Source organism: Capra hircus, chromosome 24 (genome assembly GCF_001704415.2).
Source record: "Capra hircus breed San Clemente chromosome 24, ASM170441v1, whole genome shotgun sequence".
Lineage (NCBI taxonomy): Eukaryota > Metazoa > Chordata > Mammalia > Artiodactyla > Bovidae > Capra > Capra hircus.
This window is the reverse complement of record NC_030831.1, coordinates 25,292,196-25,314,827: the sequence shown is the minus strand read 5'-3', so window position 1 is coordinate 25,314,827 and position 22,632 is coordinate 25,292,196. Positions and strand designations below refer to the sequence as shown.

General features: G+C 41.5%; 1 protein-coding gene across 1 annotated transcript in view; it reads left to right on the top strand.

Moving 5' to 3' along the window:
* Nucleotides 1-20,623, top strand: part of MEP1B (meprin A subunit beta) — a 34,255-nt gene extending 13,632 nt beyond the window's left edge. The window contains exons 6-15 of the mRNA XM_005697008.3: nt 2,691-2,808; nt 4,460-4,638; nt 6,741-6,959; nt 7,874-8,026; nt 10,538-10,753; nt 13,331-13,774; nt 15,649-15,828; nt 17,026-17,149; nt 18,374-18,578; nt 20,455-20,623. Of these exons, the coding sequence (XP_005697065.2) occupies nt 2,691-2,808; nt 4,460-4,638; nt 6,741-6,959; nt 7,874-8,026; nt 10,538-10,753; nt 13,331-13,774; nt 15,649-15,828; nt 17,026-17,149; nt 18,374-18,578; nt 20,455-20,469 (1,853 nt within the window). The 3' untranslated portion in view covers nt 20,470-20,623. The remainder of the gene's footprint in view (nt 1-2,690; nt 2,809-4,459; nt 4,639-6,740; nt 6,960-7,873; nt 8,027-10,537; nt 10,754-13,330; nt 13,775-15,648; nt 15,829-17,025; nt 17,150-18,373; nt 18,579-20,454) is intronic.

Genomic DNA, 22,632 nt, shown 5'->3' with positions numbered 1-22,632 from the left:
AAAAATTATTATTTTTAAAATATTTATTAAGCTACATTGGGTCTTAGTTGCAGCATGTGAGCTTAGTTGCCTATTGGTGTGTGGGATCTTGGTCCCCACGAGGGACTGAACCCAAATCTTCTGCATTGGAAGGTGAATTCTCAACCACTGGACCATGAGGGACGTCCCTGAGCATGTATCATTTGTGTGATATTGTAAATGGTTGAATTCTGAGTGCCTGTTAGAGATTCATGGATTTTAGGTCCTATGTGTGTCCTGTTCTTTACCTTTACCTAGACCGAGGCATTCTGAATAATGTCTTTAAGTTGTCAGTGAAATGGACATGTAAGAAGGTAGCAGAAAATAAACATTTGATAAATGCTCATTTTATAGTAGTATCCCCTTATCCTTGGGGCATATGTTCCAAGACTTCCAGTGAATGACTGAAACTGTGGGTAGTACCAAACCCAATATATACTAGTTTTTTTTCCTAATCTATGTACGTATGATAAACTGATAAATCAGGCACAGTAAGAGATAGTAACTAATAAGAAAATAGAACAATTATAATAACCTATAATAAAAGTTATGTGATATTTTATTGAACTGTGTTAGCCTTCTTCTGATGATGGGAGATGATGAACGGCCTACTTCATGAAATGAACTGAGGTGAATGACGTAGGTGCTGTGATGCGTCATTAGGCTACTATTGACGTTCTGATGACACATCGGAAGGAGGACTATCTGCTTTGGGTGACGCTGGGTCATTGAGCCTTGATGAGGCCGATGAGTGGATATTGAAAGCAGATGATGGACATCTAAGATTGGGGAATCCCTGGTGGGATGGAGCAGTGTGGCACAAGATTTCCTCAGGCTGCTCAGAGAGGCATGCAGTTTCATGATCATCAACTCTTATGTCTGCAGTTTTCCATTTAATATTTTTGGACTTTGGTTGATGGCAGGTAACCAAAGCCACAGAAAGTGAAACCACAGATCCATGGGGACTACTGTGCTTGGAACTTCACCTCTTCTTTCTGTGCTAGTCTTACAATATTCCTGCAAAGTCGATTTTATTTCCCCTCTTAGCTGGTCTTGTGATAATACCAAAACTCCAAAGGTGAATTAAATTGGCAAAGATTATGCATCAATAGTAAATGGATAGAAAGCTAGTGGGAAGTTGTTGTATAACACAAGGGGCTCATCCTCGTGGTGTGATGACCTAGAGGGGTGGGATGAGGGGTGGTGGGAAGGAGGCTCTAGATGGAGGGGACATAGATATACTGATGGCTGATTCATGTTGTTGTATGGCAGGAACCAACACAATATTGTAAAGCAATTGTCCTCCAATTAAAAAAAATAGGAAGGACTAGAATAGGAATGGGGCTTCCCTGGTGGTTCAGACCATAAAGAATCTGCCTGCTATTCGGGAGATCTGGGTTCAGTCCCTGGATTGGGAAGATCCCCTGGAGAAGGGAATGGCAACCCACTCCAGTAGTCTTGCCTGGAGCATTCCACAGACAGAGGAACCTTGTAGGTTACAGTCCATGGGGTTACAAAGAGTTGGGCACGATTAAGCAACTAAGACTTTTCACGTTTCACAGAATAGGAAAATCCATACAGAGAGAATGCAATGGTTTAATGGGTACAAAGTGTCCTCTTGGGGTGATGAAGGCGTTTTGGAACTAGACAGACAAGGTGTTGAAGAACATTATGCATGTATGAAATTGCCCCTGCAATGTTCACTTTTGAATGGTTAATTGTTTTTGTAATTGTTAAATTTCTAACTTAACGTTGTTCATTGTTTTAATTGTATAAAAAGCATAAAGTTAGCTGCTCAGTCATGTTTGACTCTGGTTTAGAAAAAAAGTAAGTAGTGAGGATAGGAGAGAACCCAGGTGTGTCTGGTTGGAACCAGTCAACACACCATCTTCTCTGCCATATGGTCACCCACTGCTGGCAGCCACCATCCTTCACTTCACCAGTACCTGCTCTGATTTGTGACTGTCTCTTCATATGCACCTGATATGGCCCCTTCCCCCAGATTGCCCTCTGAGCTTCCTTTCCTGCATACCTTTATTGGTTTCTTGCCCCTGCCTTCTTTGAGCACTATTCTATCTAAACTGTTAGCATCAGTCAACTTGGAAGCAGTTGTTCTTATTCGTATTTTAGACCCTGAACTCATTTGAGAATCTTATGAACGCTCTCCCCAGAAATTGCACTTTGCTGAGATAGATATGAATAGAGGTATAGACATAATTCTTTGAATACTATCTCAACATATTCATGGTCCCTCTCATCTCAAGGTCTTCAGATTAAAAACTCTGCTGCAGGCCTTTAAATATATATTATAGCTTCTTAGATGAAGCATGTGACAGTGATGGTTCATTTTGGTTGTCTGTGAACGAGTATATGTGTTCTCAGAGGTAAGGAAACACCCCCTCCTTTTTTTTTTTTAATTTTTTGCTATCTGCACTATCCTGGCTCCAGAGAAATATACATGGGGCAAAATAAGATAATCTGAAGAACAACCAAATACTTACATGTGATACTTAATTGATACTGTATACTAAGTTTTGTAAAAAATAAAATGCTAAATTTTCATAGAGGGATTAATTCATGATAAACAATATATTGCAGGCCCTGTTTCCATGGTGAATTGTTCAATGGTGATAATTTTAATAAGTTTATTTTTGTTTGTTTTCTCCCTTCAGAGATGAATGCCAGGGGGGTTATTCTCAAGGCATTTGAACGCTATCGCCTAAAATCATGCATTGACTTCAAGCCTTGGTCTGGAGAACCCAGCTATATATCAGTGTTCAAGGGCAATGGGTAAATTGAAGAGTTTGTCTTCTAAGTGTTCTGAGAATTGCTGCGGCTGGGACATTGCATCATAGTGATTGCCCTGGACCCTAACCTTGAGGGAGGCTGGGGCTTCCATCGCTATTTGCTGGATGTAGTTTCCCTCTAGCCATAAAACCAGACTGCACTGTCTCAACCTTGTAAAGACAAGGAGGGTGGGGTCACATGCCATCCGCCCTAAGACTCTGACCTTCAGCCTGTTTGTAGTTTCCGCACTCCTTAAGTAAGTGTAGTCGCTCAGTAGCGTCCGACTCTTTGTGACCCCATGGACTGCAGCCCACCAGGCTCCTCTGTCCATGGGATTCTCCAGGCAAGAGTACTGGAGTGGGGTGCCATTTATTTCTTTTATTTAGTTAGTTTAGCAGTGTTGGGTCTGTGTTGCTGCCTGGGCTTTTCTTTAGTTGTGGTGAGCGGGGGCTACGCTCTAGTTTTGGTGTGTGGGTTTCTCATTGCGGTGGCTTCTCTTGTTGCAGAGCTTGGGCTCTAGGGCACTCAGGCATCGGTAGCTATGGCACATGGGCTCTAGAGCACAGGCTCAATAGCTGTGGTGCCTGCGCCCAGTTGCTCCGTGCTATGTGGGGTCTTCCCGGACCAAGGATCGAACCCATGTCTTCTGCTTTGGCAGGCAGATTCTTTACCACTAAGGCACCAAGGAAGCCGCTCTTTTTTCTTTTCTTTTTTTTTAAATATCTACTTATTTAGCTACCTCAGGTCTTAGTAGGGGCATGTGGGATCTAGTTCCCTGACCAGGGATTGAATTCAGGCCCCTTGCATTGGAAGCTTGGAATCTTAGCCACTAGATCACCAGGGGAGTTCCAATAAGCTCCTTACTTCTGCCTTCAAGTAAAACCCATCTGTACGCATGCAAGCATGTGGATTTAAATTTATTTTAACCGAAGAACTCTTGTTGTTGTTGTTCAGTCTCTCAGTCATGTCCGGCTCTTTGTGACCCCATGGTCTGCAGCACACTGTGCCCCTCTGTCCCTCACCATCTCCCAGAGTTTGCCCAAATTCATGTCCATTGAATCTGTGATACCATCCAACCATCTCATCCTCTGTTGCCCTCTTCTCCTTCTGTCTCCAATCTTTCCCAGCATTAGGGTCTTTTCCAGTGAGTCAGCTCTTGGCATCAGGTGGCCAAAGTATTGGAACTTCAGTTTCAGCATCAGTTCCTTCAATTAATATTCAGGGTTGATTTCCTTTAGGATTGACTGGTTTGATCTCCTTGCTATCCGAGAACTCTTACTACTTTGCTTAAGAAGATGATAGTTATTTGACTCAAGGTCAGCAGTTCTGAGTAGTTTCTCTACCTGTATAGAACCCTTATTCAAGGACCATCTGAAAAATTTGGGGATATTCAGAAAAAATCAGGCCAGGCTGAGTGGAGGGTGAATTACTCCTTAACATTTGGTGTCAGCCCAAGTTCTCCAAAGATCATCTGGTCTGGAAGGCTTTTCATACCTCACTGGGTTTTGGGAGAAGTGCACGGTGTTTAGACACAAGTGAAAGATCTAGGATCTTAGGTAACCAGGTAGATTAGGCATTAGGGATTTAGCTCTAAGACCTTAACCTGCATCAATATAAAAGCCTCTCCTCCTTGTACTGTAAACTCCCCTGTCAGCTGCTGGTCTTCAGTGGGGAAGCAATTTACTGGGATACAACAACTGTCCATCGGAGAGGGCTGTGACAAAATAGCAACGGTTCAACATGAGTTTCTCCATGCCCTTGGGTTCTGGCATGAACAGTCACGGTCCGATCGGAATGACTACGTCAGCATAATTTGGAACAGAATTATTTCAGGTAGGTTTATCTTATTGTTTTACATTGTTTTAAACATAAATGCTGAATTTCTAAACATGTGCTTTCTTCTGCCATTGGTGTTGTCTATTAATAATGGGAAAACTCTGATGTTTTGATCTTACTTCATTTGGCTCTGGGCTTCCCAAGTGGTGCTAGTGGTAAAGAATCTGCCTGCCAATGCAGGAGATGCAAGAGACACAGATTTGATCCCTAGGTTGGAAAGACCCCCTGGAGAAGGGAATGGCTACTCACTCTAGTATTCTTGCCTGGAGAATCCCATGGACAAGGAGCCTGGCAGGCTATAGTCTATAGGGTCACCAAGAGTTGGACACGGCTGAGCACATTTGGTTCTAACTCAGTAAGAGATGAAGTCCCTGATGGCCACTGGGGAACAGTTTTCCAGAACCCCAGTTTGAGCTGGATGTGATGTTAGGAACCAGTGTTTCCTAAAGAGTATTTTATGGAGCACTGTCCCACAATTTTTCAGAGGTGTTTTGTAGAAAGGAATCTGTGGTCAAATTAATCTGGGAAATCCTAGGTTAAAAGAAATTACACTTAGCTATTTACACTATTGTACTGTTCGGAGTCTTTGCTCGACTAATGTGAATTGCAAATCTCCAGCAGGAGCGTTTTCCAAAGTGACTTGATCATGGTCTTTTTTTTTTTTTTTTTCGGAGTATTTGGTCGTATAATCCTTTGGAGCCCATATTGCGAAACGCTGCAGTAGTTGAACAGCTGGAACTTTTTGTGACTTTGTGCTCAAAGTCAGAAATATTTCTCCACCCCTACCCCCCCCCAAATGTGTTTATTTGGCTGCACTGGGCCTTAGTTGTGCCACATGGGTCTTTGTTGCAGTATGTGGGATCTATTTCCCAGACCAGGGATCAGACCTGGGCCTCTTGCATTGGGAACATGGAGTCTTAGCCCCTGGATTTCCAGGGAAATCTCCAGAAAGGTTTTAATATCCGTGTCCGACTAGAACTCATGTTTTCTGCAGTGACATTTCGTTTCTCCATCTGTCTTGCCTCCATAGGGTATGGTGAGGGGGATGGGGAGGCAGAGAAGTGAGAGGGGAGGGATGACATGGCTATCAAATGAGGCCAGTGAGGGCTGCTCTGTGCTGAGGGCCCCTGACACCACAATCCCAACATCACATTAGTTGCCCTTGCCTTTGCCCTGACCCAGAGTCTGGGGGAAGACATTATAGCCAAGTCTAAAAGATTTCTAGAGCAAGAGAAGTGCTTAGCTTCAACCCATGGCCTCGTTCTTCAGGGTTTCCAATGTCTTATTTTTGTTAGAAGCTTCTGCCTTGATTTGATAATGCATCTTTATGCATTGATGATCAGACCCATTTGTAGTGATGCTAAGTGGTCAGGAATCTTCTCTAAATGTATTTATTTACATACATCTACACATATTCCAGTAACTGAGAGATCACTGATGATATCAATCCTTCCTGCATTATCATCCCCATCCCATCCCACCACACCTCCCAACTGTTTTCATCTCCATCCAGTGAGAATACCTACATCTCATCATTGCAGTCAATAACACTGAGTGTTTCAATGATACCTTTTAGACCCTTTCTACCCACTGTTGTTATTCAGTTGCTAAGCCGTGTCTGACTCTTTGCAACCCCATGGACTACAGCATGCCAGGCTTCCCTGTCTTGATTTCCTTTCACTGTTTGATCTCCTTGCAGTCCAAGGGACTCTCAAGAGTCTTCCCCAGTACCACAGTTTGAAAGCATCAGTTCTTCAGCACTCAGCCTTCTTTATGGTCCAATTCTCACATCCATTTGTGGCTACTGGAAAAGCCATAGCTTTCCATTAGCAGTTCTTAGAACCTTAGGCCAAATGCTCAAGTCCAACTTTGGGCTGCAGTGAAACCTTAGACAAGTTCAGCATGACAGGTGGTATCATAATTCTAAGTTTGAATAGTCTATTCCAATACAGGAATATTTGAAGCACTCTTGAAATACCATCAAGTGTTAGTTGTAACCAATGTTGCACAATGTTTATTATTGTCTTTATTTCTAAGTTAACAGTCTTTGGAGTAAGATAAACTAAATTTTGTAATTAAAATTTTTATTTATCATTTAGGCAAAGAGAGAAATTTTGACTTCTATGATGATCAAGTAATAGACTCCTTGAACGTTCCCTATGATTACAGCTCAGTGATGCACTACAGTAAAACTGCATTCGGAAATGGATCAGAACCTACAATTGTAACAAGGGTCCCAGACTTCATGGATGTGATTGGCCAGCGAATGGATTTCAGTGACTCTGATGTCTTAAAGTTGAATCAACTGTATAACTGCTGTATGTGACAGATTCTTTGACATGATCTCTCTTTCTCTCTGCTCTGTAGGAAAACATTCTACTCTGTGCTGGGTTTCCTGAAATTATAGTTAGTTAATTATAGGTTGATAGTTAAAGTTTGATGTTCAGAAAGGAAAAAAAAACAACAAAAAGATTAGCACCCAGATCCCAAATGACAGCATGGAAGTAGCATTTTTCTTCTCATGTGTTCTGGGCTTCAGATTTAAAAACCAACTGAGTCCTGTCACAGCATGCCCCCTTCAAGTTTCTGAAACTGTTGCTAACTCAAATGTATAGACCAACTATATTCAAAACTCTTTTCAGTCCAAATGAAGTATACAGTCATAATATAAATGAGTTCAAATAACTTGAGTTGCGGTTTATTAATCTGAATAACTAGAGGAGTGTAGACTCATATTTCTTTCTTTTTAGGATATTTATTTGGTTGCTCCAGGTTTTAGTTGTAGCACTTGAAATCTTTGATCTTCACCGCAGCATGCAGGATCTTTTTAGTTGTGGCATGCAGAAACACTCTTTAGTTGCAGCATGCAAACTCAGTCAGGTGTGGCATGTAAGATCTGGTCCCTTGACTAAGGATGGAACCTGGGCCCTCTGCATTGAGAACACAGACTCTAAGCCACTGGACCACCAGGGAAGCGGCTCGACTCAGGTTTCGAACACAGTTAATCTGATAAACAAGACTCAGGGAGGCAGCTTATACAGAACTCACAGTTGGTTGATTGTCTTGGTTTTGCAGATATCAAGAGATCTTCAAGCCACCATCACCCTGACTCAGCGACGAGTCCCCTTTAATATCACCCTAGAATTCCTAGTTCTTCTGGATGAGCTGTTTTTACTACTTAGCTTATTGTGTTCGATCTGCATGTCAGTAATTGTTTCTGTTGCTTTTGTAGCCTCCTCCTTGAGCTTTATGGAGTCGTGTGATTTTGAGCTGGAAAATGTGTGTGGGATGATTCAGAGTTCAGCAGACAGCGCTGACTGGCAGCGGCTCTCCCAGGTCTCTGAGGGGCCGGAGAGTGATCACTCCAACATGGGCCGGTGCAGAGGTAACAGGAGTGAGATTCTTCTGGGTTTTATTCTCAGTGCGTCTAGCCTTTTTCTTCCTTTCTTCTTTTTAAATTTAGTTTTAATGGGAGGATAATGGTTTTACAATACTGTGCTAGTTTCTGCCATACGTCAACATGAATAGGTATACACATGTCCCCTCCCTCTTGAACCCCCCTCCCACCCTTTCCCACTCCTCTAGGTCATCACTTGGCACAGGGCTGAGCTCCCTGTTTTCTCTGTAACTTGCAACTTCCCACTAGCTATCTATTTTACATATGGTAATGTGCATGTCTCCATATTGCTTTCCCAATTTGTCCCACCCTTTTCTTCCCCTGCTGTGTGGAAAGTCTGTTCTCTAGGTCTGTGTCTCCATTGCTGCCCTGCAAATAAGTTCACTAGTTCCATTTGTCTAGATTTCATAGATATGCAGTAATATACAATATTTATTTTTCTCTGACTTGCTTCACTCTGTATAACAGGCTCTAGGTAGCCTTTTTCTTTGCTGTGAAATACTGCAATTTGAATTCTTATTTGTATTAGAATTACTAATGATAGCCCACTAGTGCTACTCAAGAATTGGTTCTGTATGATATAAGGATATGGTTAATTTCTTTGCTTTTACTGTGTGAGTTTGCTTTTTTCCCCATGGGCCAGCCCTGGGCTCTGTGAGGCCTCTACCCATAATATATGCCCACTGCAAGGAGGTGGGGGGGGCTGCCACTCTCTGGAAGGACTCTTACCTCTGGAGCAGTGGGGTTTTGTTTCCTCGAAGCTTTCAGAATCCAAGAGATCTTCCAGTGAACAGCACCAGACTGGGAATTAATCCATTCCGCAACTTCAGCTGGTTGAGGTTACACATTCCTGTTGCAAACAGGAATGAAGGTAGAAAGTACAGTGTATTTAATTTTACTCAGATGAGTAAAAATTTCTACTGAAATTTTGTTTTGAATCAAATAATCATTTTTTAGCTACAGGTACCACATTTTTATTTATTTGCCAATTTCTGGCAGCAGATAGGTGAAACTAGATTTCAGAACCCAGGACTGTTGCTTGACAGCTCAGATGGTCTGGGCAAGGCTTGGAGTCTCTAAGAGCATGGAAGTGCTTCTCCTTTTTCTTTTATGGGGGTTGGTGAGGACAGGACAGATATTGTTTAAAGGTACAAACTTGTAAGAAGTAGTAAATTAGCCCTAGAGATGGAATGTACAGCATCATGAATATAGGCAACAATATTGTATTATAATCATCAAATCTGCTAAGAGACTAGACTTCACTATTCCCAGCACCAAAAAAATGATGCTATGTATCAAATAGAAGTGCCAAATTATTGCTACGATGGCAATTAGACGGCAATATATAAATGTGTCAAATGAACATGCATACCTTGAATTTACACGATGGTTCAGTTCAGTCACTCAGTCATGTCCGACTCTTTGTGACCGCATGAACCACAGCACGCCAGGCCTCCATGTCCAAATCCCGGAGTCCACCCAAACCCATGTCCATTGAGTCGGTGATGCCATCCAAACATCTCATCCTCTGTCGTCCCCTTCTCCTCTTGCCCTCAATCTTTCCCAGCATCAGGGTCTTTTCCAATGAGTCAGCTCTTCTCATCAGGTGGCCTAAGTATTGGAGTTTCAGCTTCAACATCAGTCCTTCCAATGAACACCCAAGACTGATCTCCTTTAGAATGGACTGGTTGGATCTCCTTGCAGTCCAAGGACTCTCAAGAGTCTTCTCCAACACCACAGTTCAAAAGCATCAATTCTTCGGTGCTCAGCTTTCTTTATAGTCCAACTCTCACATCCATACATGACCACTGGAAAAACCATAGCCTTGACTAGACAGACCTTTGTTGGCAAAGTAATGTCTCTGCTTTTTAATATGCTATCTAGGTTGGTCATGACCTTCCTTCCAAGGAGTAAGTGTCTTTTAATTTCATGGCTGCAGTCACCATCAGCATGTCACATATTTTCAATAAAAATATTTTTTAAATGTAGATTTGAATAGTGGATAGTGGCCCTCCATAGGTACTACTGTAGGAGGGAGGAAGGGATGGAGAAAGAGAGAGAGAGGCTAGACTAAGCAGGTAACACTTTTTCCCATTTTTTAAAAGATTTTTTTGATGTGGACCATTTTTAAAGTCTTTATTGAATTTGTTACAATACTGCTTCTGTTTTATGTTTTAGTTTTTTGGCCCAGACATGTGGGAATCTTAACTCCCTGAACAGATTTTGGACCTGCACCTCCTGCATTGGAAGGTGAAGTCTCAACCATTGGACCCAGGGAAGTCCCCCCTTTTTTTTCATTTTTGAAAACTAACAACTGTAGTAAGAAAAAAGTGATCTAATGTTGCTATTTTCATAGTCTGCCTGCTCCAAGATCTGCATTTAGGTGCTCAAACAGTGCCCTGCATACAGCAGGAACTAAGTGGGAACAGAGTGCCCACAAGATATGCATCCCTGTATCCAGTACCTGGTTTCTCAGTTCTGCTCTTATCCTCTTAACAGGCTCTGGCTTCTTCATGCATTTCAACCGTAGCTCTGTAAACGAGGGGGCCACAGCAATACTGGAAAGTAGAATACTTTACCCTAAAAGAGGATTTCAGTGCTTGCAATTTTTTTTGTACAACAGTGGAAGTGAAGATGACCAACTGAACATCTATATCAGGGAGTATTCTGCAGCTCATCCGAGCAGGACTCTAAGCCTTGTGGAACAAATAAAAGGTACAGTATCAACATTTTTATTCTTACATTCAAAGTGAGGCAATCTTTTTATTTTTTAAATTTTTATCTTGTATTGGGGTATAGCTGATTAACAATGTTGTAATAGGATAGTTTCGGGTGAACAGCAAAGAGACTCAGTCATACATATGCATGTAGCCATTCTTCCCCAAATTCCCCTCCCAGCCAGGCTGCCACATAACATTGAGCAGAGCTCCCTGTGCTATAGAGTAGGTCCTTGTTGGTTACCCATTTTAAATATAGCCGTGCAATCCAAACAGAGAGAGGCAATCTTAATGTTTTATTTAATGCAACCACTTACAACAGGGTAGGGGTTATGAACCTAGAACCTAGAACCTGATCCTCCTTGTTTTATGCTGTGGTTAGGAAGCTAAAATGAAAGTGCTTTCTGTGCTATAGAATACGTGACGCTCACTTAAGAAACTGTAGACTGGTCTCTGGTGTTGGCGAAGTTAGTTCTTGGCAAATAATAAAATAGAATGGAAACTAGCTTAGGCAAAACGGGAAGAGTTACTGGCTCAACATAACTAAATTATAGGATGGAGAAGAGAGAAAGTGGCCGCAGGTAGGATGGAACCTGTCCCTGAACATGGCTGGGGACCTGTCCTGTTATCTCAGAGGGGCTTTGTCCAGAAAACTGGTGCTTTGGCTGTTTCACTTCCCAGTTTGCAGTTTTGTATTTTACATTTACATTAAAAACATGCCATCAGACTAGAGAAGGATCTCTTCCTCTAATTTGTAGCCTAAAAAACATAAATTCCAATGCAGGATTCTAACTGTTATGATTTGGGTTAAATGTATCTCCTGGAGCAATTTGGAGTGGAGAGAGAGAGGGCAATAACGATGGGGTGGCCACCCTTCCTTCCAATCGTGTGTCTGGGATGTGGGTCACGTTGACCACCTATTAGATGGTTCAGAAGGTTCCCTGAGGGAGGAAGGGAGGGGTTGTAGGCTAATGACTATATTACTGTTTGCTTCCCATATTGACTTCTTGATTTGAATGAATTGACTAAAACCTATTATAAAAATTGATCCATGTTATGCCATATATCATGCCATTTCCCCCCTGTTTAACAAGGAGAAACAATCTGAAACATAGATGATATTTCCCTTCAAGACCACTTTAAGCTGAGGTTCTTAATCTCATATTATACATCCAGGCAAGAGTGCTGGAGTGGGGTGCCATTACCTTCTCCGACATGTATATATACCATACATTATACATGTATATAACATGTATCTAATGCATATGTAAAAGGTTATAAATAAAATTATTGCATGCATACATGACTATACATATATAATCCTTTGTATTAGCAATCTGTGGGTGTTATTACTGATAGATAATAGCACAAAGCGTACTTAAGAAACCTGCCTAGAAGTCCAGAATTTAAGCTGAAAGTACTGATCAAAATCAAAGGGAAGCTCTCATGAAAGATTTTTGTTCAATTCAGGGTCTTTCCATGGACAACAGCATTTCCTGTAATTTGGATCTTTCTAACTGATTTTCAAGCTACGTGTTTCTCATTAAGTGCTAATACATGTAAATTTTAAGGCACTGTGTTAACTACTATTTGACATGAATTCCTGAGCTATTCTTTCCCTTTGTGGGATGAGCTTCTGAAAATTGTTTAATGTACTGCTTCTTATTTGAGTGTATGATATAAGAAAATAACACAAGATATCCTATGGTGCACTGTTCTCCAGGGTAGAGAGTAATAGTTGAGGGGGATGTGCAGTTTGGGAAGAAAGGAGATGGTACCAGGTATCAGATAAATACTGATGCCTTTGCGTGCTCAGTTGCTCAGTCATGTCTGACTCTTTGTAACCCCATAGACTGTAGCCTACCTGGCCGGACGCCCCTGTCCCTGGAATTCTCCAGGCAAGGATACTGGAGTGGTTTGCCATTTCCCACGCCAGGGGATCTTCCCAACCCAGGGATCAAATCTGCATCTCCTGCATTGACAGGTGGATTCTTTACCATTGTGCCACCTGGGAAGCTTGTAATGCTGAGTCCCTGGTAAACGATGTAAGGAGCCAACTGTAGGTTGTGGGCCTTCTATGGTCTGATGAATTCCTGTCTAATACTGCCAAAAACTGATTGAAAATTTTGCACGTGGAGGAAATATTCCAATCAAAGTTTACATAGATTAAAGGAGGCTTTGGCTGAGGACCACAGGAATCTGGTACAAATGTAAAGTCTTGGGCTTGCTTGTCCGTTTAACTGACTGAGAGGAGGTGACTTATAAGTTGGGTATGGAGTACTCATGAGTTAGATGCTATTGTTTGCTCACCTGTGTCTGGAAAATGGTGATCTATCTAAGAATAAAAATGAGCTAGATAAGCATTCAAATATTCCAGAGAGCCACTCGGCCCTACAAAACTGCCTCGGAGTAACTGGACCTGAGCTGGAGGAAGAAGAAAGCCATACCTTACACCTGCAGGAGGCAGCAGCTCTAGAAAGATCCTTTGGCCATGAAGATTAGGACTCTAATGTCAATTTGTATGTGACCCACATGGTCCTTTATCCTCTCTGAAATAATAATACTTCTTTTGCAGATATACCCTCTGGGAGCTGGCAACTTTACCACGTAACACTGAATGCGACCAGTAAATTTCGAGTGGTGTTTGAAGGGGTCAGAGGCGCTGGTGCCTCACTGGGTGGCCTGTCTATTGATGACATCAATCTCTCAGAAACACGGTGCCCTCATCATGTCTGGCATATAAGGAATTTCACACAGCTCATTGGCAGCCCTGATGGGTCTTTCTACAGCCCTCCATTTTATTCTTCTAAGGGATATGCCTTTCAGATTTACTTGGATCTATATAGTTTGCCTAAAATAGGAATGTATTTCCACCTGATCTCTGGAGCCAATGATGATCAGTTAGAGTGGCCATGTCCTTGGCAACAAGTCACGATGACAATCTTGGATCAAACTCCTGACATTCGACAGCGTATGTCCAACCAGCAGAGTCTAACGACAGACCCATTCCTGACCATCGGTTTGTGGCTCATCTTCTTTATTATTAATACACAATCATTGCTCTAGGAGGGATGGATGATTTGGGAATGAGAGAATGCACAACCAGGCACCTAGGGAATTTTTGAGCCCCAAATCTTAGGATCAGAAGATATGTGGGGGAAGTCTGATAAGTCTCTCAGTAATGTCTGACTCTTTGTGACCCCATGGACAGGCTTCTTCGTCCATGGAATTCTCCAGGAAAGAATACTGGATTGGGTTGCCATTTCCTTCTTCAATGTAGGGGAAGGGCTTCAGCAATTCTGGACAGAGTCTCCCAGGCAGGAGACTGTCAGGAATTTCAACAGAGATGCCAACAAATTGCGAAGATATTGGCTGTATTCTTGGAATTTGATGACAACGCCTAAATTCTCAAGGTTGTACGAGGAGTGTGTGCGTGCTAAGTCACTTCAATCAAGACCAACTCTTTGTGATCCTATGGACCATAGCCTGCCAGGCTCCTCTGTCCATGGGATTCTCCAGGCAAAGATACTGGAGTGGGTTGCCATTTCCTCTTCTAGGGGATCTTCTCGACCCAGAGATCAAGCCCTGTCTCTTATGTCTCCTGCACTAGCAGGCGGGTTTTTTTGTTTTGTTTTGTTTTGCTTTTTACCACTAGCACCACCTGGGAGGAGGTGTGTTGTTGGTTTTAGAGTCTGACAAGCCTAGGTTCAAATCCAAGGTTTGCTTCTCACTAGCATTGTGAATTTGCACTGATAATCTCTTGAAACCTCAGTGTCCTCAGCAGCAAAACCGGGACAATAATAATAACCCCACAATTCTATTAACAGTGTCTCTATAGTTCAAGGAGGGAAGCTTGTGGAAGGGCCTGGCAAGGAGAGAGTCTCAGATGCTGAGTTCTCCTAACCCATGCTGTCCTTGTCTTGTTACTGATATTGTCAAAAACAGCTCAGCTTTTGAAATGGGGGTGGTTTTTGATCAGAAAGAAGATGTTAAGTAGATGTTCTTAGTGTTGGGAAGGGTGTGGGAATGGACTGTAACTTCTTACTGAAGAGTTCTGGGGGACTTGCCAATGGTGACATCATTCCCCATCTTTCTAGACTGAAAGATGCAGTGCCCAGAAAGCAATGATCACATTTCTAATTGTAACAATCCTTTGCCCTCTGGGAACCTAACAAAGTAAAACATGGAATTATGACAAGGTCAATATTATTGTCAAATCTGAATTCTGTATATGAAAAGAATGGACCTAAGTGATCTGGGGGGATAAAAATCTAATCCGATAGGAAAAAAAAATAGTATTGACAAAGAGATGTGGGAATTTGATGTTCACAATTTCTTTATCTTTTTTCAAAACATTTTTCCCTGAATGATGTTGAAAATGTCTCAAGGTTGGATGGGTCATCACCTGCTTTTCCAGAAACAGTGCTTTTCGCTGTCTTCTACTCCTGAAGCACTTTGCTATGTTAGGCGAATAATTTAGTTAATAAGATGAATTGTTCTATGCTAAAATTAATAACTCTATCAGTAATGCACTGATTTAACTCGATTTAAAGGGCTGTCTGTAACTCAGAAGGCCACTACAGAATGATTCTAATGGGTAGCCGAATTTCTACACTGGTCAGTCAGTAAAAGCTTTACTACCCATGCCTCCTACCCAGGAAACTTTCTGTAGTAACTTTCAGTGTGGTCCTCTCTCCTGTGCCATCTCGTTTCCATCAGGATAATATAAATGAAAAACTCCAGTGATTTGCCGGGGACTACAGCACAGGTCAATAACATCATTTAATTATTTTGAGCTCCATCTTAATTGTGCTTCACATTGCCTGCATTTTCCTGCCACCAAAAGCTATGATGATGCTAAACATAATCCATTAATATAAATTGCTTTTTCAGATAATGGAACCTATTTTTGGGACAGGCCTTCCAAAGTGGGAGCACAAGTTATTTTCCCTAATGGAACTCAGTTTCAAAGAGGTAGGGGCCGTGGATTCCATAACTTTATGACCCAAGAACTGCTGAAAAGTAGAGATTTTATCAAAGGAGATGATGTTTATATCCTACTGACAGTGGAAGGTATGTCAATAAAAACAGTTTTCTCTAAGCTATTCTTTTTTTTTTTCTTGTGGTCATTGATTATTTACTGTGTTCTTCTGGGTTCTATTTTCCGATATATTAGATAGAGATGTGGGAAGAAGTGGGCATGAGTGGGATTTTTTTTTTGGTATGAATTATTAACAATATAGAAATAATTTAGATGGAAACAGAGATAGTGCTAGGACAAATTAATTACCACTACATGGAACAACAGTGGAAAGCTTTAGTCCAGAAAATTTCTTTAAAAATAAGCTAAAGTATATCCATTATACCCTAGAATTTAATTCTTGGATTCTAGAAGTAAAAATGTCACACAAAACATAAAATGAAAGTGGAAATGGACTTTGTTGTCTCTTTTAAATATGTATACACATGCGTGCACACATACATGTGTCTTGTCAGTACCAGCATTAATCTCTTGTCTTCTAAAGTTTCTTAGTCATGGCAGCCACCAATAACATTTTCCAGGAATAACTGGTGGTTTCCATGTTTTATGTGATAGGATTTTAACTCATTTACTATTAAAGACCCACTTGCATCTCAGTAAGTCAGAACTATTTTTTGTGACAAAAGGTGATGTGATTAAAACCCATGAAATTTTGATTTCAGTGTCAGAGTAAATCTAGATGATACTTCAGGGGAGAAACGATTCAGAAATAACTTTCATTGAGAGAGAAAACATTTTAGGTAGCAGAGACAAATTCATATGTTCATCATGTCTGTTTGACCCTGTTTGGATCAGAAAACACCGAAAAGAACAGATTCTTGGTTGTCAGGGGACCTGGTATCTTGTGCTGAATATCTATCTACTTGCTCTGCCACGCAAGAGACCTATGATCTTGGGCAAGGGCCTCTTTGCATTTCTTTGCATTTCTGAGGTTTTGTTTCCTTGTTGGTCCCTTGGGATTCGGAACACAGTCTCCCCTTCGAGCTCAGGTGAGCCCAAACCCAGGCAAACGCATGTTCAGCTGTAGCCCCACAGGCTGGCCCAGCTTCCCTTGGTGGCTAGCTCTCAACCCGCCTGTTTGATTTTTTCACTCCTGTGAATGTTACTGGACAGTGCTTCAAGATTACCTGAATGTATTACAAACTGAACGTTTGATTTTGAACTTAAAGATCAAATGCTCATTAAACCCCAACTGACTTCCCTACCCGCTCTCCCCCCATCCTCCTTAGACATATCCCACCTTAATACACAAAATGACCCACTTCCAACCTTGGACGTCAATGACCTCTGCACAAGTTTCAGGTGTGAGAATGATGGGATCTGCATTCTCCAGAATGGCAAAGCTGAGTGCAGGTAAGGGTGCCATCTCCTCATCCTTTCGTTAGCTATTTGTTTCATTCCCACAATGTATGATTCATGTGATATTTCATATGAGTGAAATCAGTTGATTCTCATCTCACAACTGTTCATAGGGTATTTATTGTTTGCTCTCCATTTGGGAGTTTGGGTTGCCAGTAGAACAATGAAATTATTAATGTAAAGTGAGTACATTATGTATTTTTTAGATTTTGTTTATTTATGGCTCTGCTGGGTCTTTGTTGCTATGTGGCATGTGTGTGTGCTTAGTCACTTCAGTTGTGTCCGACTCTCTGAGACCCCATGGACCATGGCCCACCAGACTCCTCTGTCCATGGGATTCTCCAGGCAAGAGTACTGGAGTGGATTGCTATTTCTTCTCCAGTGATAAAATATGAAGTGAGTGAAGTGAAGTCACTCAGTCATGTCCAACTCTTTGCAACCCCATGGACTGTAGCCTATCAGGCTCCTCTGTCCATGGGATTTTCCAGGCAAGAGTACTGAAGTGGGGTGCCGTTTCCTTCTCCTTGCTATGTGGGTTTTTCTGTAACTGCAGAGAGTGGACACTTCTCTCTGGCTGTGGTGCTCGGGCTTCTCCCTGTGGTGGCTTCTCCTGTTGGGGAGCACAGGCTCTGGGGTGCATGGGCTTCAGTAGTTGTGGCTCCTGGGCTCTGGAGCACACACTCACAGCTTTAGTTGCTCTGAGGCAGGTGGGATCCTCCCTGATCAGGGATGGAACCCACGTCTCCTGCTTTGGCACGTTGATTCTTTGCCACTGAGCCACCAGGGAAGCCCGCACGTTCTTTTCTAATTGCCTGAAACAGTCCTCATGAGTTATAAATCCTCACAACAGTCTGGTGTGGTCAACGTGACTGTCCGCATTCCGTAGATGGAGATACCTAAATTTTGAGAACCCGGCCATAGTCACAGCTGAGATGTTCCAGACTGGGACACTGAGAACTAAATTTTCTCCACTGTCTGTGCTGCCTTTCTTCCCCAGCTAGGAGCTGCTGTTTTAAATCCCAGATTAGGAATAATTTCATTGCTCCTTGCTGTTGGCCCTGCCTGGCTTCCTGGGCTAGTTTAACCAATCCTTTCAGTCCGAGTGGGTGACCAATGGTTCCATCTGTCAATGACCTGAGTGTTGACCCACACCTTCAATGGTGAAGATTTTCAGATTTAAATGCCAGCTCATAACTCAGTCATGTTTCAAACGTGTAGGTGTCGGTCGGGGGATGACTGGTGGTACATGGGAGAAAGGTGTGAAAAGAGAGGGTCAACACGAGACACCATTGTCATCGCCACATCTTCCACTGCCGCTGTGTTTGCCCTGATGCTGATCATCACTCTTGTCAGCATCTACTGTACCAGGAAGAAGTATCGTAAGGAGCCAAGTTCAAGGACAGTCAACACTATTATGGAAAATGTAAGTTGACTCTGATATTTTATAATTCAAAACCCACTGATGGAATCATATAAAGAAAAATTAGGACTTTTTTAATATCTTAAAAAATTTTTTTCTATTCCCTGTACTGGGGAAAAAGGCTTGGAGACTATGAGTTTTTGTTACTTTCATTATAAATCAACGATTCTTAAATTGGAATCCTTGAAAACTTTTGGAGGGGAGGCTTATTATCCTCCTGAAACTGTACCTAGAATTGTGTATGGTTCTGCAGTTTTCTGGGGTGGGAGTCTGTGACCCTCCTGAAAGGCACGACTGATTTTTGCCTACACATTTCATTCTACCTGGTTAAGTGGAAAGATGAACCAGGTAAATGTCTTTGTTCTAAAGGCTGAGCAGGCTCGTAGAAAGGGGGCGCTAGGCACACTTGGGGCATTGGCATTAAAGAAGATTCCAACTAATTCTGGCTTTAGGTGTGATAACTCTAAGACAAGGTTTTCAAGTAGAAATTTTAAAGCCTTGCCTTAGATGGTCTCCAGAATTGCAACAGACTCTTGAAATTACCCTGCGGGAAACAGAGACTCTGAGATAGGTATTGGCATAAAGGATGTTTACCAGGGATACAAGTGATGGAGTGAGGGAAGCTGGACCAGGCAGCTCTATTTTAAAGTTATGATTTTTTTTAAGTGGGCAGATTTATTTGTTTGAAGACCCTTGTTTGTTAAAGACAAACTAAATTTTTGTCTAAAGACAAACTAACTTCACTAAATTTTTTTGTGAAGTTATTTAAAAGATGGACAATGTTAATGAACAGAAAGCAAACAGTTTTATTCTCATATACAGCTGCCATGTTTCCTGAACCTCAGGAAGAGATTTAAAGCTAGTCATAAGGCAGTGGATCTCTTCCTTCACAAGCTCGTTAGAAAAGTACTTAAAATGTATATATTAATAGGTTTGTTTTTCTGAAAAACAAACAAACAAACAGATATTTCCAGCTTATCTTATGACTTAAAAGGGACAGATCAACCAGTGATCCAGTAGGTCAGCCTGGTGGAAACCCAGGGCCATTAGGGAAGTATTTGGGGGTTGGAGTAACTATGGTGGGGGAAGTGATTAGAGAGGAGAGGGCTGGTTAGCTGAAGGGTGAGACTACCAAGATAGTCCTCTGGAAACTGAAAGGTGTAAGCACTATTATAAAGGTTGATTTATCGAGCTAAAGTTGGAAGTAAAATGATAAAACAAAGAGCAGAAAAAGAAGGAAGTTAATTCAATAAAGGAACTATTAGGGCCATTAAATGGAAACACACACACACACACACACAACCACCATAACATAACGACACAACTGTTTTGCCTCTGGGTCATTTAAACACATGCCCAAGAGTAAGGAATCAACTTAGTCTAGGCATTTCTGGGGCTTCCCTGGTGGCTCAAACCATAAAGAATCTGCCTGCAATGCAGGAGATATTGGATCCCTAGGTGGGAAATATCCCCTGGAGAAGGAAATGGCAACCCGCTCCAGTAGTCTTGCATGGAGAATTCCATGGACAGAGGAGCTTGGCGGGTTACAGTCCATGGGGTCACAAGGCATTTCTACAGTTTATTCACTGATAGCAGAACCTCTACCTCTAGTTTAAATCTTAAACTGAAATGACCTTTTTTTCTGAGTCTGAAGTGTGTGCTCACCCTGATGTCTGAACATCTGAATAAAGTGGGAGATGTCTGTGCATTTTCCTGCAGTCCAAGCCTGGAAAGGATGCCAGCTAGGAGGGAGGAGGGAGGATGCCAGAAGACTGTAGAGGGTGCTTCATTGAAACATGAGACTGTTTCATTGTGATGCATTTCAATGACAGTTTTTAACTTTAGAAATTAAGTCATCAATTGTTCTTCCCCCCTTTAGCAATATGCACTTTGAAGATTAACTCTGCAATACAGCCAGCAAATGAAATGAAAGATTCTTCATCATGGATTCACCCACAATATATTACAACCACTTCCTCCTTCTGTAAATGGATCTTCTCTGTATATAGCTGGGTACACTATAAATCATTATTTTGATAAAAGTCTAATTGGTGAGATGTTGCTGTGTTTTTGTTTTTAAAGGAAGGGATTAAAAAAATGAAAAATAAAAATAGATAAAGTGGAGAAGCAATTCAGGCTGTTGTGGAAGAAAAACACTGTTTATAAGTCAGAGAGAGAGAACTGGGAATAGCTTTCCAAGTGACTGATCCTTTTCTTTGGGGGCCAAGTGCCATGGCCTCACAGGCCATTCACTAGAAATTGCCCAATGGGAATGATCTTCCATGTAGAATCTCCCCATTGCCATGTTGTCCTGTCCCGATGGACAGAGGGGCAGAGGGCAGCTCCGTTCTCCCTGGGGACATCTGACCCTCCGTCTGAAAGTGGCTACTTCCTTGTTTTCTTTATTATTATTATTATTTAATCACACTTAAGGCTTGTAGAATTTTAATTCCCCAGCCAGGAATTAAACCCAGGCCTTCAGCAGTGAGAGAGCAGAGTCCTAAACACTAGACTGCCAGGGAATTCCCTTGTCACTATTTTTATTTTAGCCATTCCTGTTAAGTGATATCTCATTGTGGTTCTAGTCTGCAGGTCCCTAGTGACTCATGATACTGAACCTCTTTTCATGTGCTTATTTGCTGTCTCTATAGCATCTTCAGTGGACTATCTCTTTACATCTTTCACTCATGCTCTGAATGAGATTTTTGCTCTTACAGTGTCTAGAGAACTTTTAATATATTTTGATCTATCTATTTCATTGTCAAACAGGTGGTTTGGAAACATATTTTCCCACTCTGCCACTTGCCTTATTTACTTAAAATAATATTTTGCAGAGCAGAAGGTTTTAATTTTGATAAAGTTCAGTTGATCATTTTTTTTTATTTTAGTGGATTGTGGTTTTGGTATCAAATCTAAGAAATCTTTGTCTACTCCTAGATCCTGAATATTTTCTCCTATTTAAAAAATGTTCTGTATATTTTTTGTTTTATATTTAACTAAATAGTACATTTTTAGTTAATTTTTGTACAAGGTGTAAGGTTTAGGTTGGAGTTAATTTTTGGCATTATTTACTCTGTTGAATTGTATTACATGTTATCTATATATATTCATAAATAATTTACACATAATGTTACATCTTATTGATTTATAATTCAGTTCAGTTCAGTTGCTCAGTTGTGTCCGACTTTGCAACCCTATGAATTGCAGCACACTGGGCTTCCCTGTCCATCACCAACTCCCGGAACTTACTCAAACTCACGTTCATTGAGTTGGTGATGCCATCCAACCATCTCATCCTCTGTCGTCCCCTTCTCCTCCTGCCTTCAATCTTTGCCAGCATCAGAATCTTTTCTAATGAGTCAGCTCTTCTTATCAGGTGGCCAGAATATTGGAGCTTCAGCTTCAGCATCAGTCCTTCCAATGAATATTCAGGACTGATTTCTTTAGGACTGACTGGTTGGATCTCCTTGCAGTCCAAATGACTCACTAGAGTCTTCTCCAACAGTTCAAAAGCATCAATTCTTCGGCACTCAGCTTTCTTTATGGTCCAACTTAACATCCATGCATGACTAATGGAAAAACCATAGCTTTGACTATACAGACCTTTGTCAGCAAAATGATGTCTGCTTTTTAATATGCTGTCTAGGTTGGTCATAGCTTTTCTTCCAAGGAGCAAGTGTCTTATAATTTCATGGCTGCAGTCACCATCTGCAGTGATTTTGGAGCCCAAGAAAAGAAAGTCTGTCACTGTTTTCATTGTTTCCCCATCTATTTGCCATGATCTTCATGTTTTGAATGTTGAGTTTTAAGCCAGGTTTTCACTCTCCTCTTTCACTTTCATCAAGAGGCTCTTTAGTTCCTCTTTGTTTTCTGTCATAAAGGTGGTATCTGAAGTTATTGATATTTCTCCCAGCAAACTTGATTCCAACTTGTGCTTCATCCAGCCCAGCATTTCACTTGATGTACTCTGCATATAAATTAAATAAATAAGCAAGGTGACAATATATATCCTTGACATACTCCTTTCCCGATTTGGAACCAGTCTGTTGTTCCATGT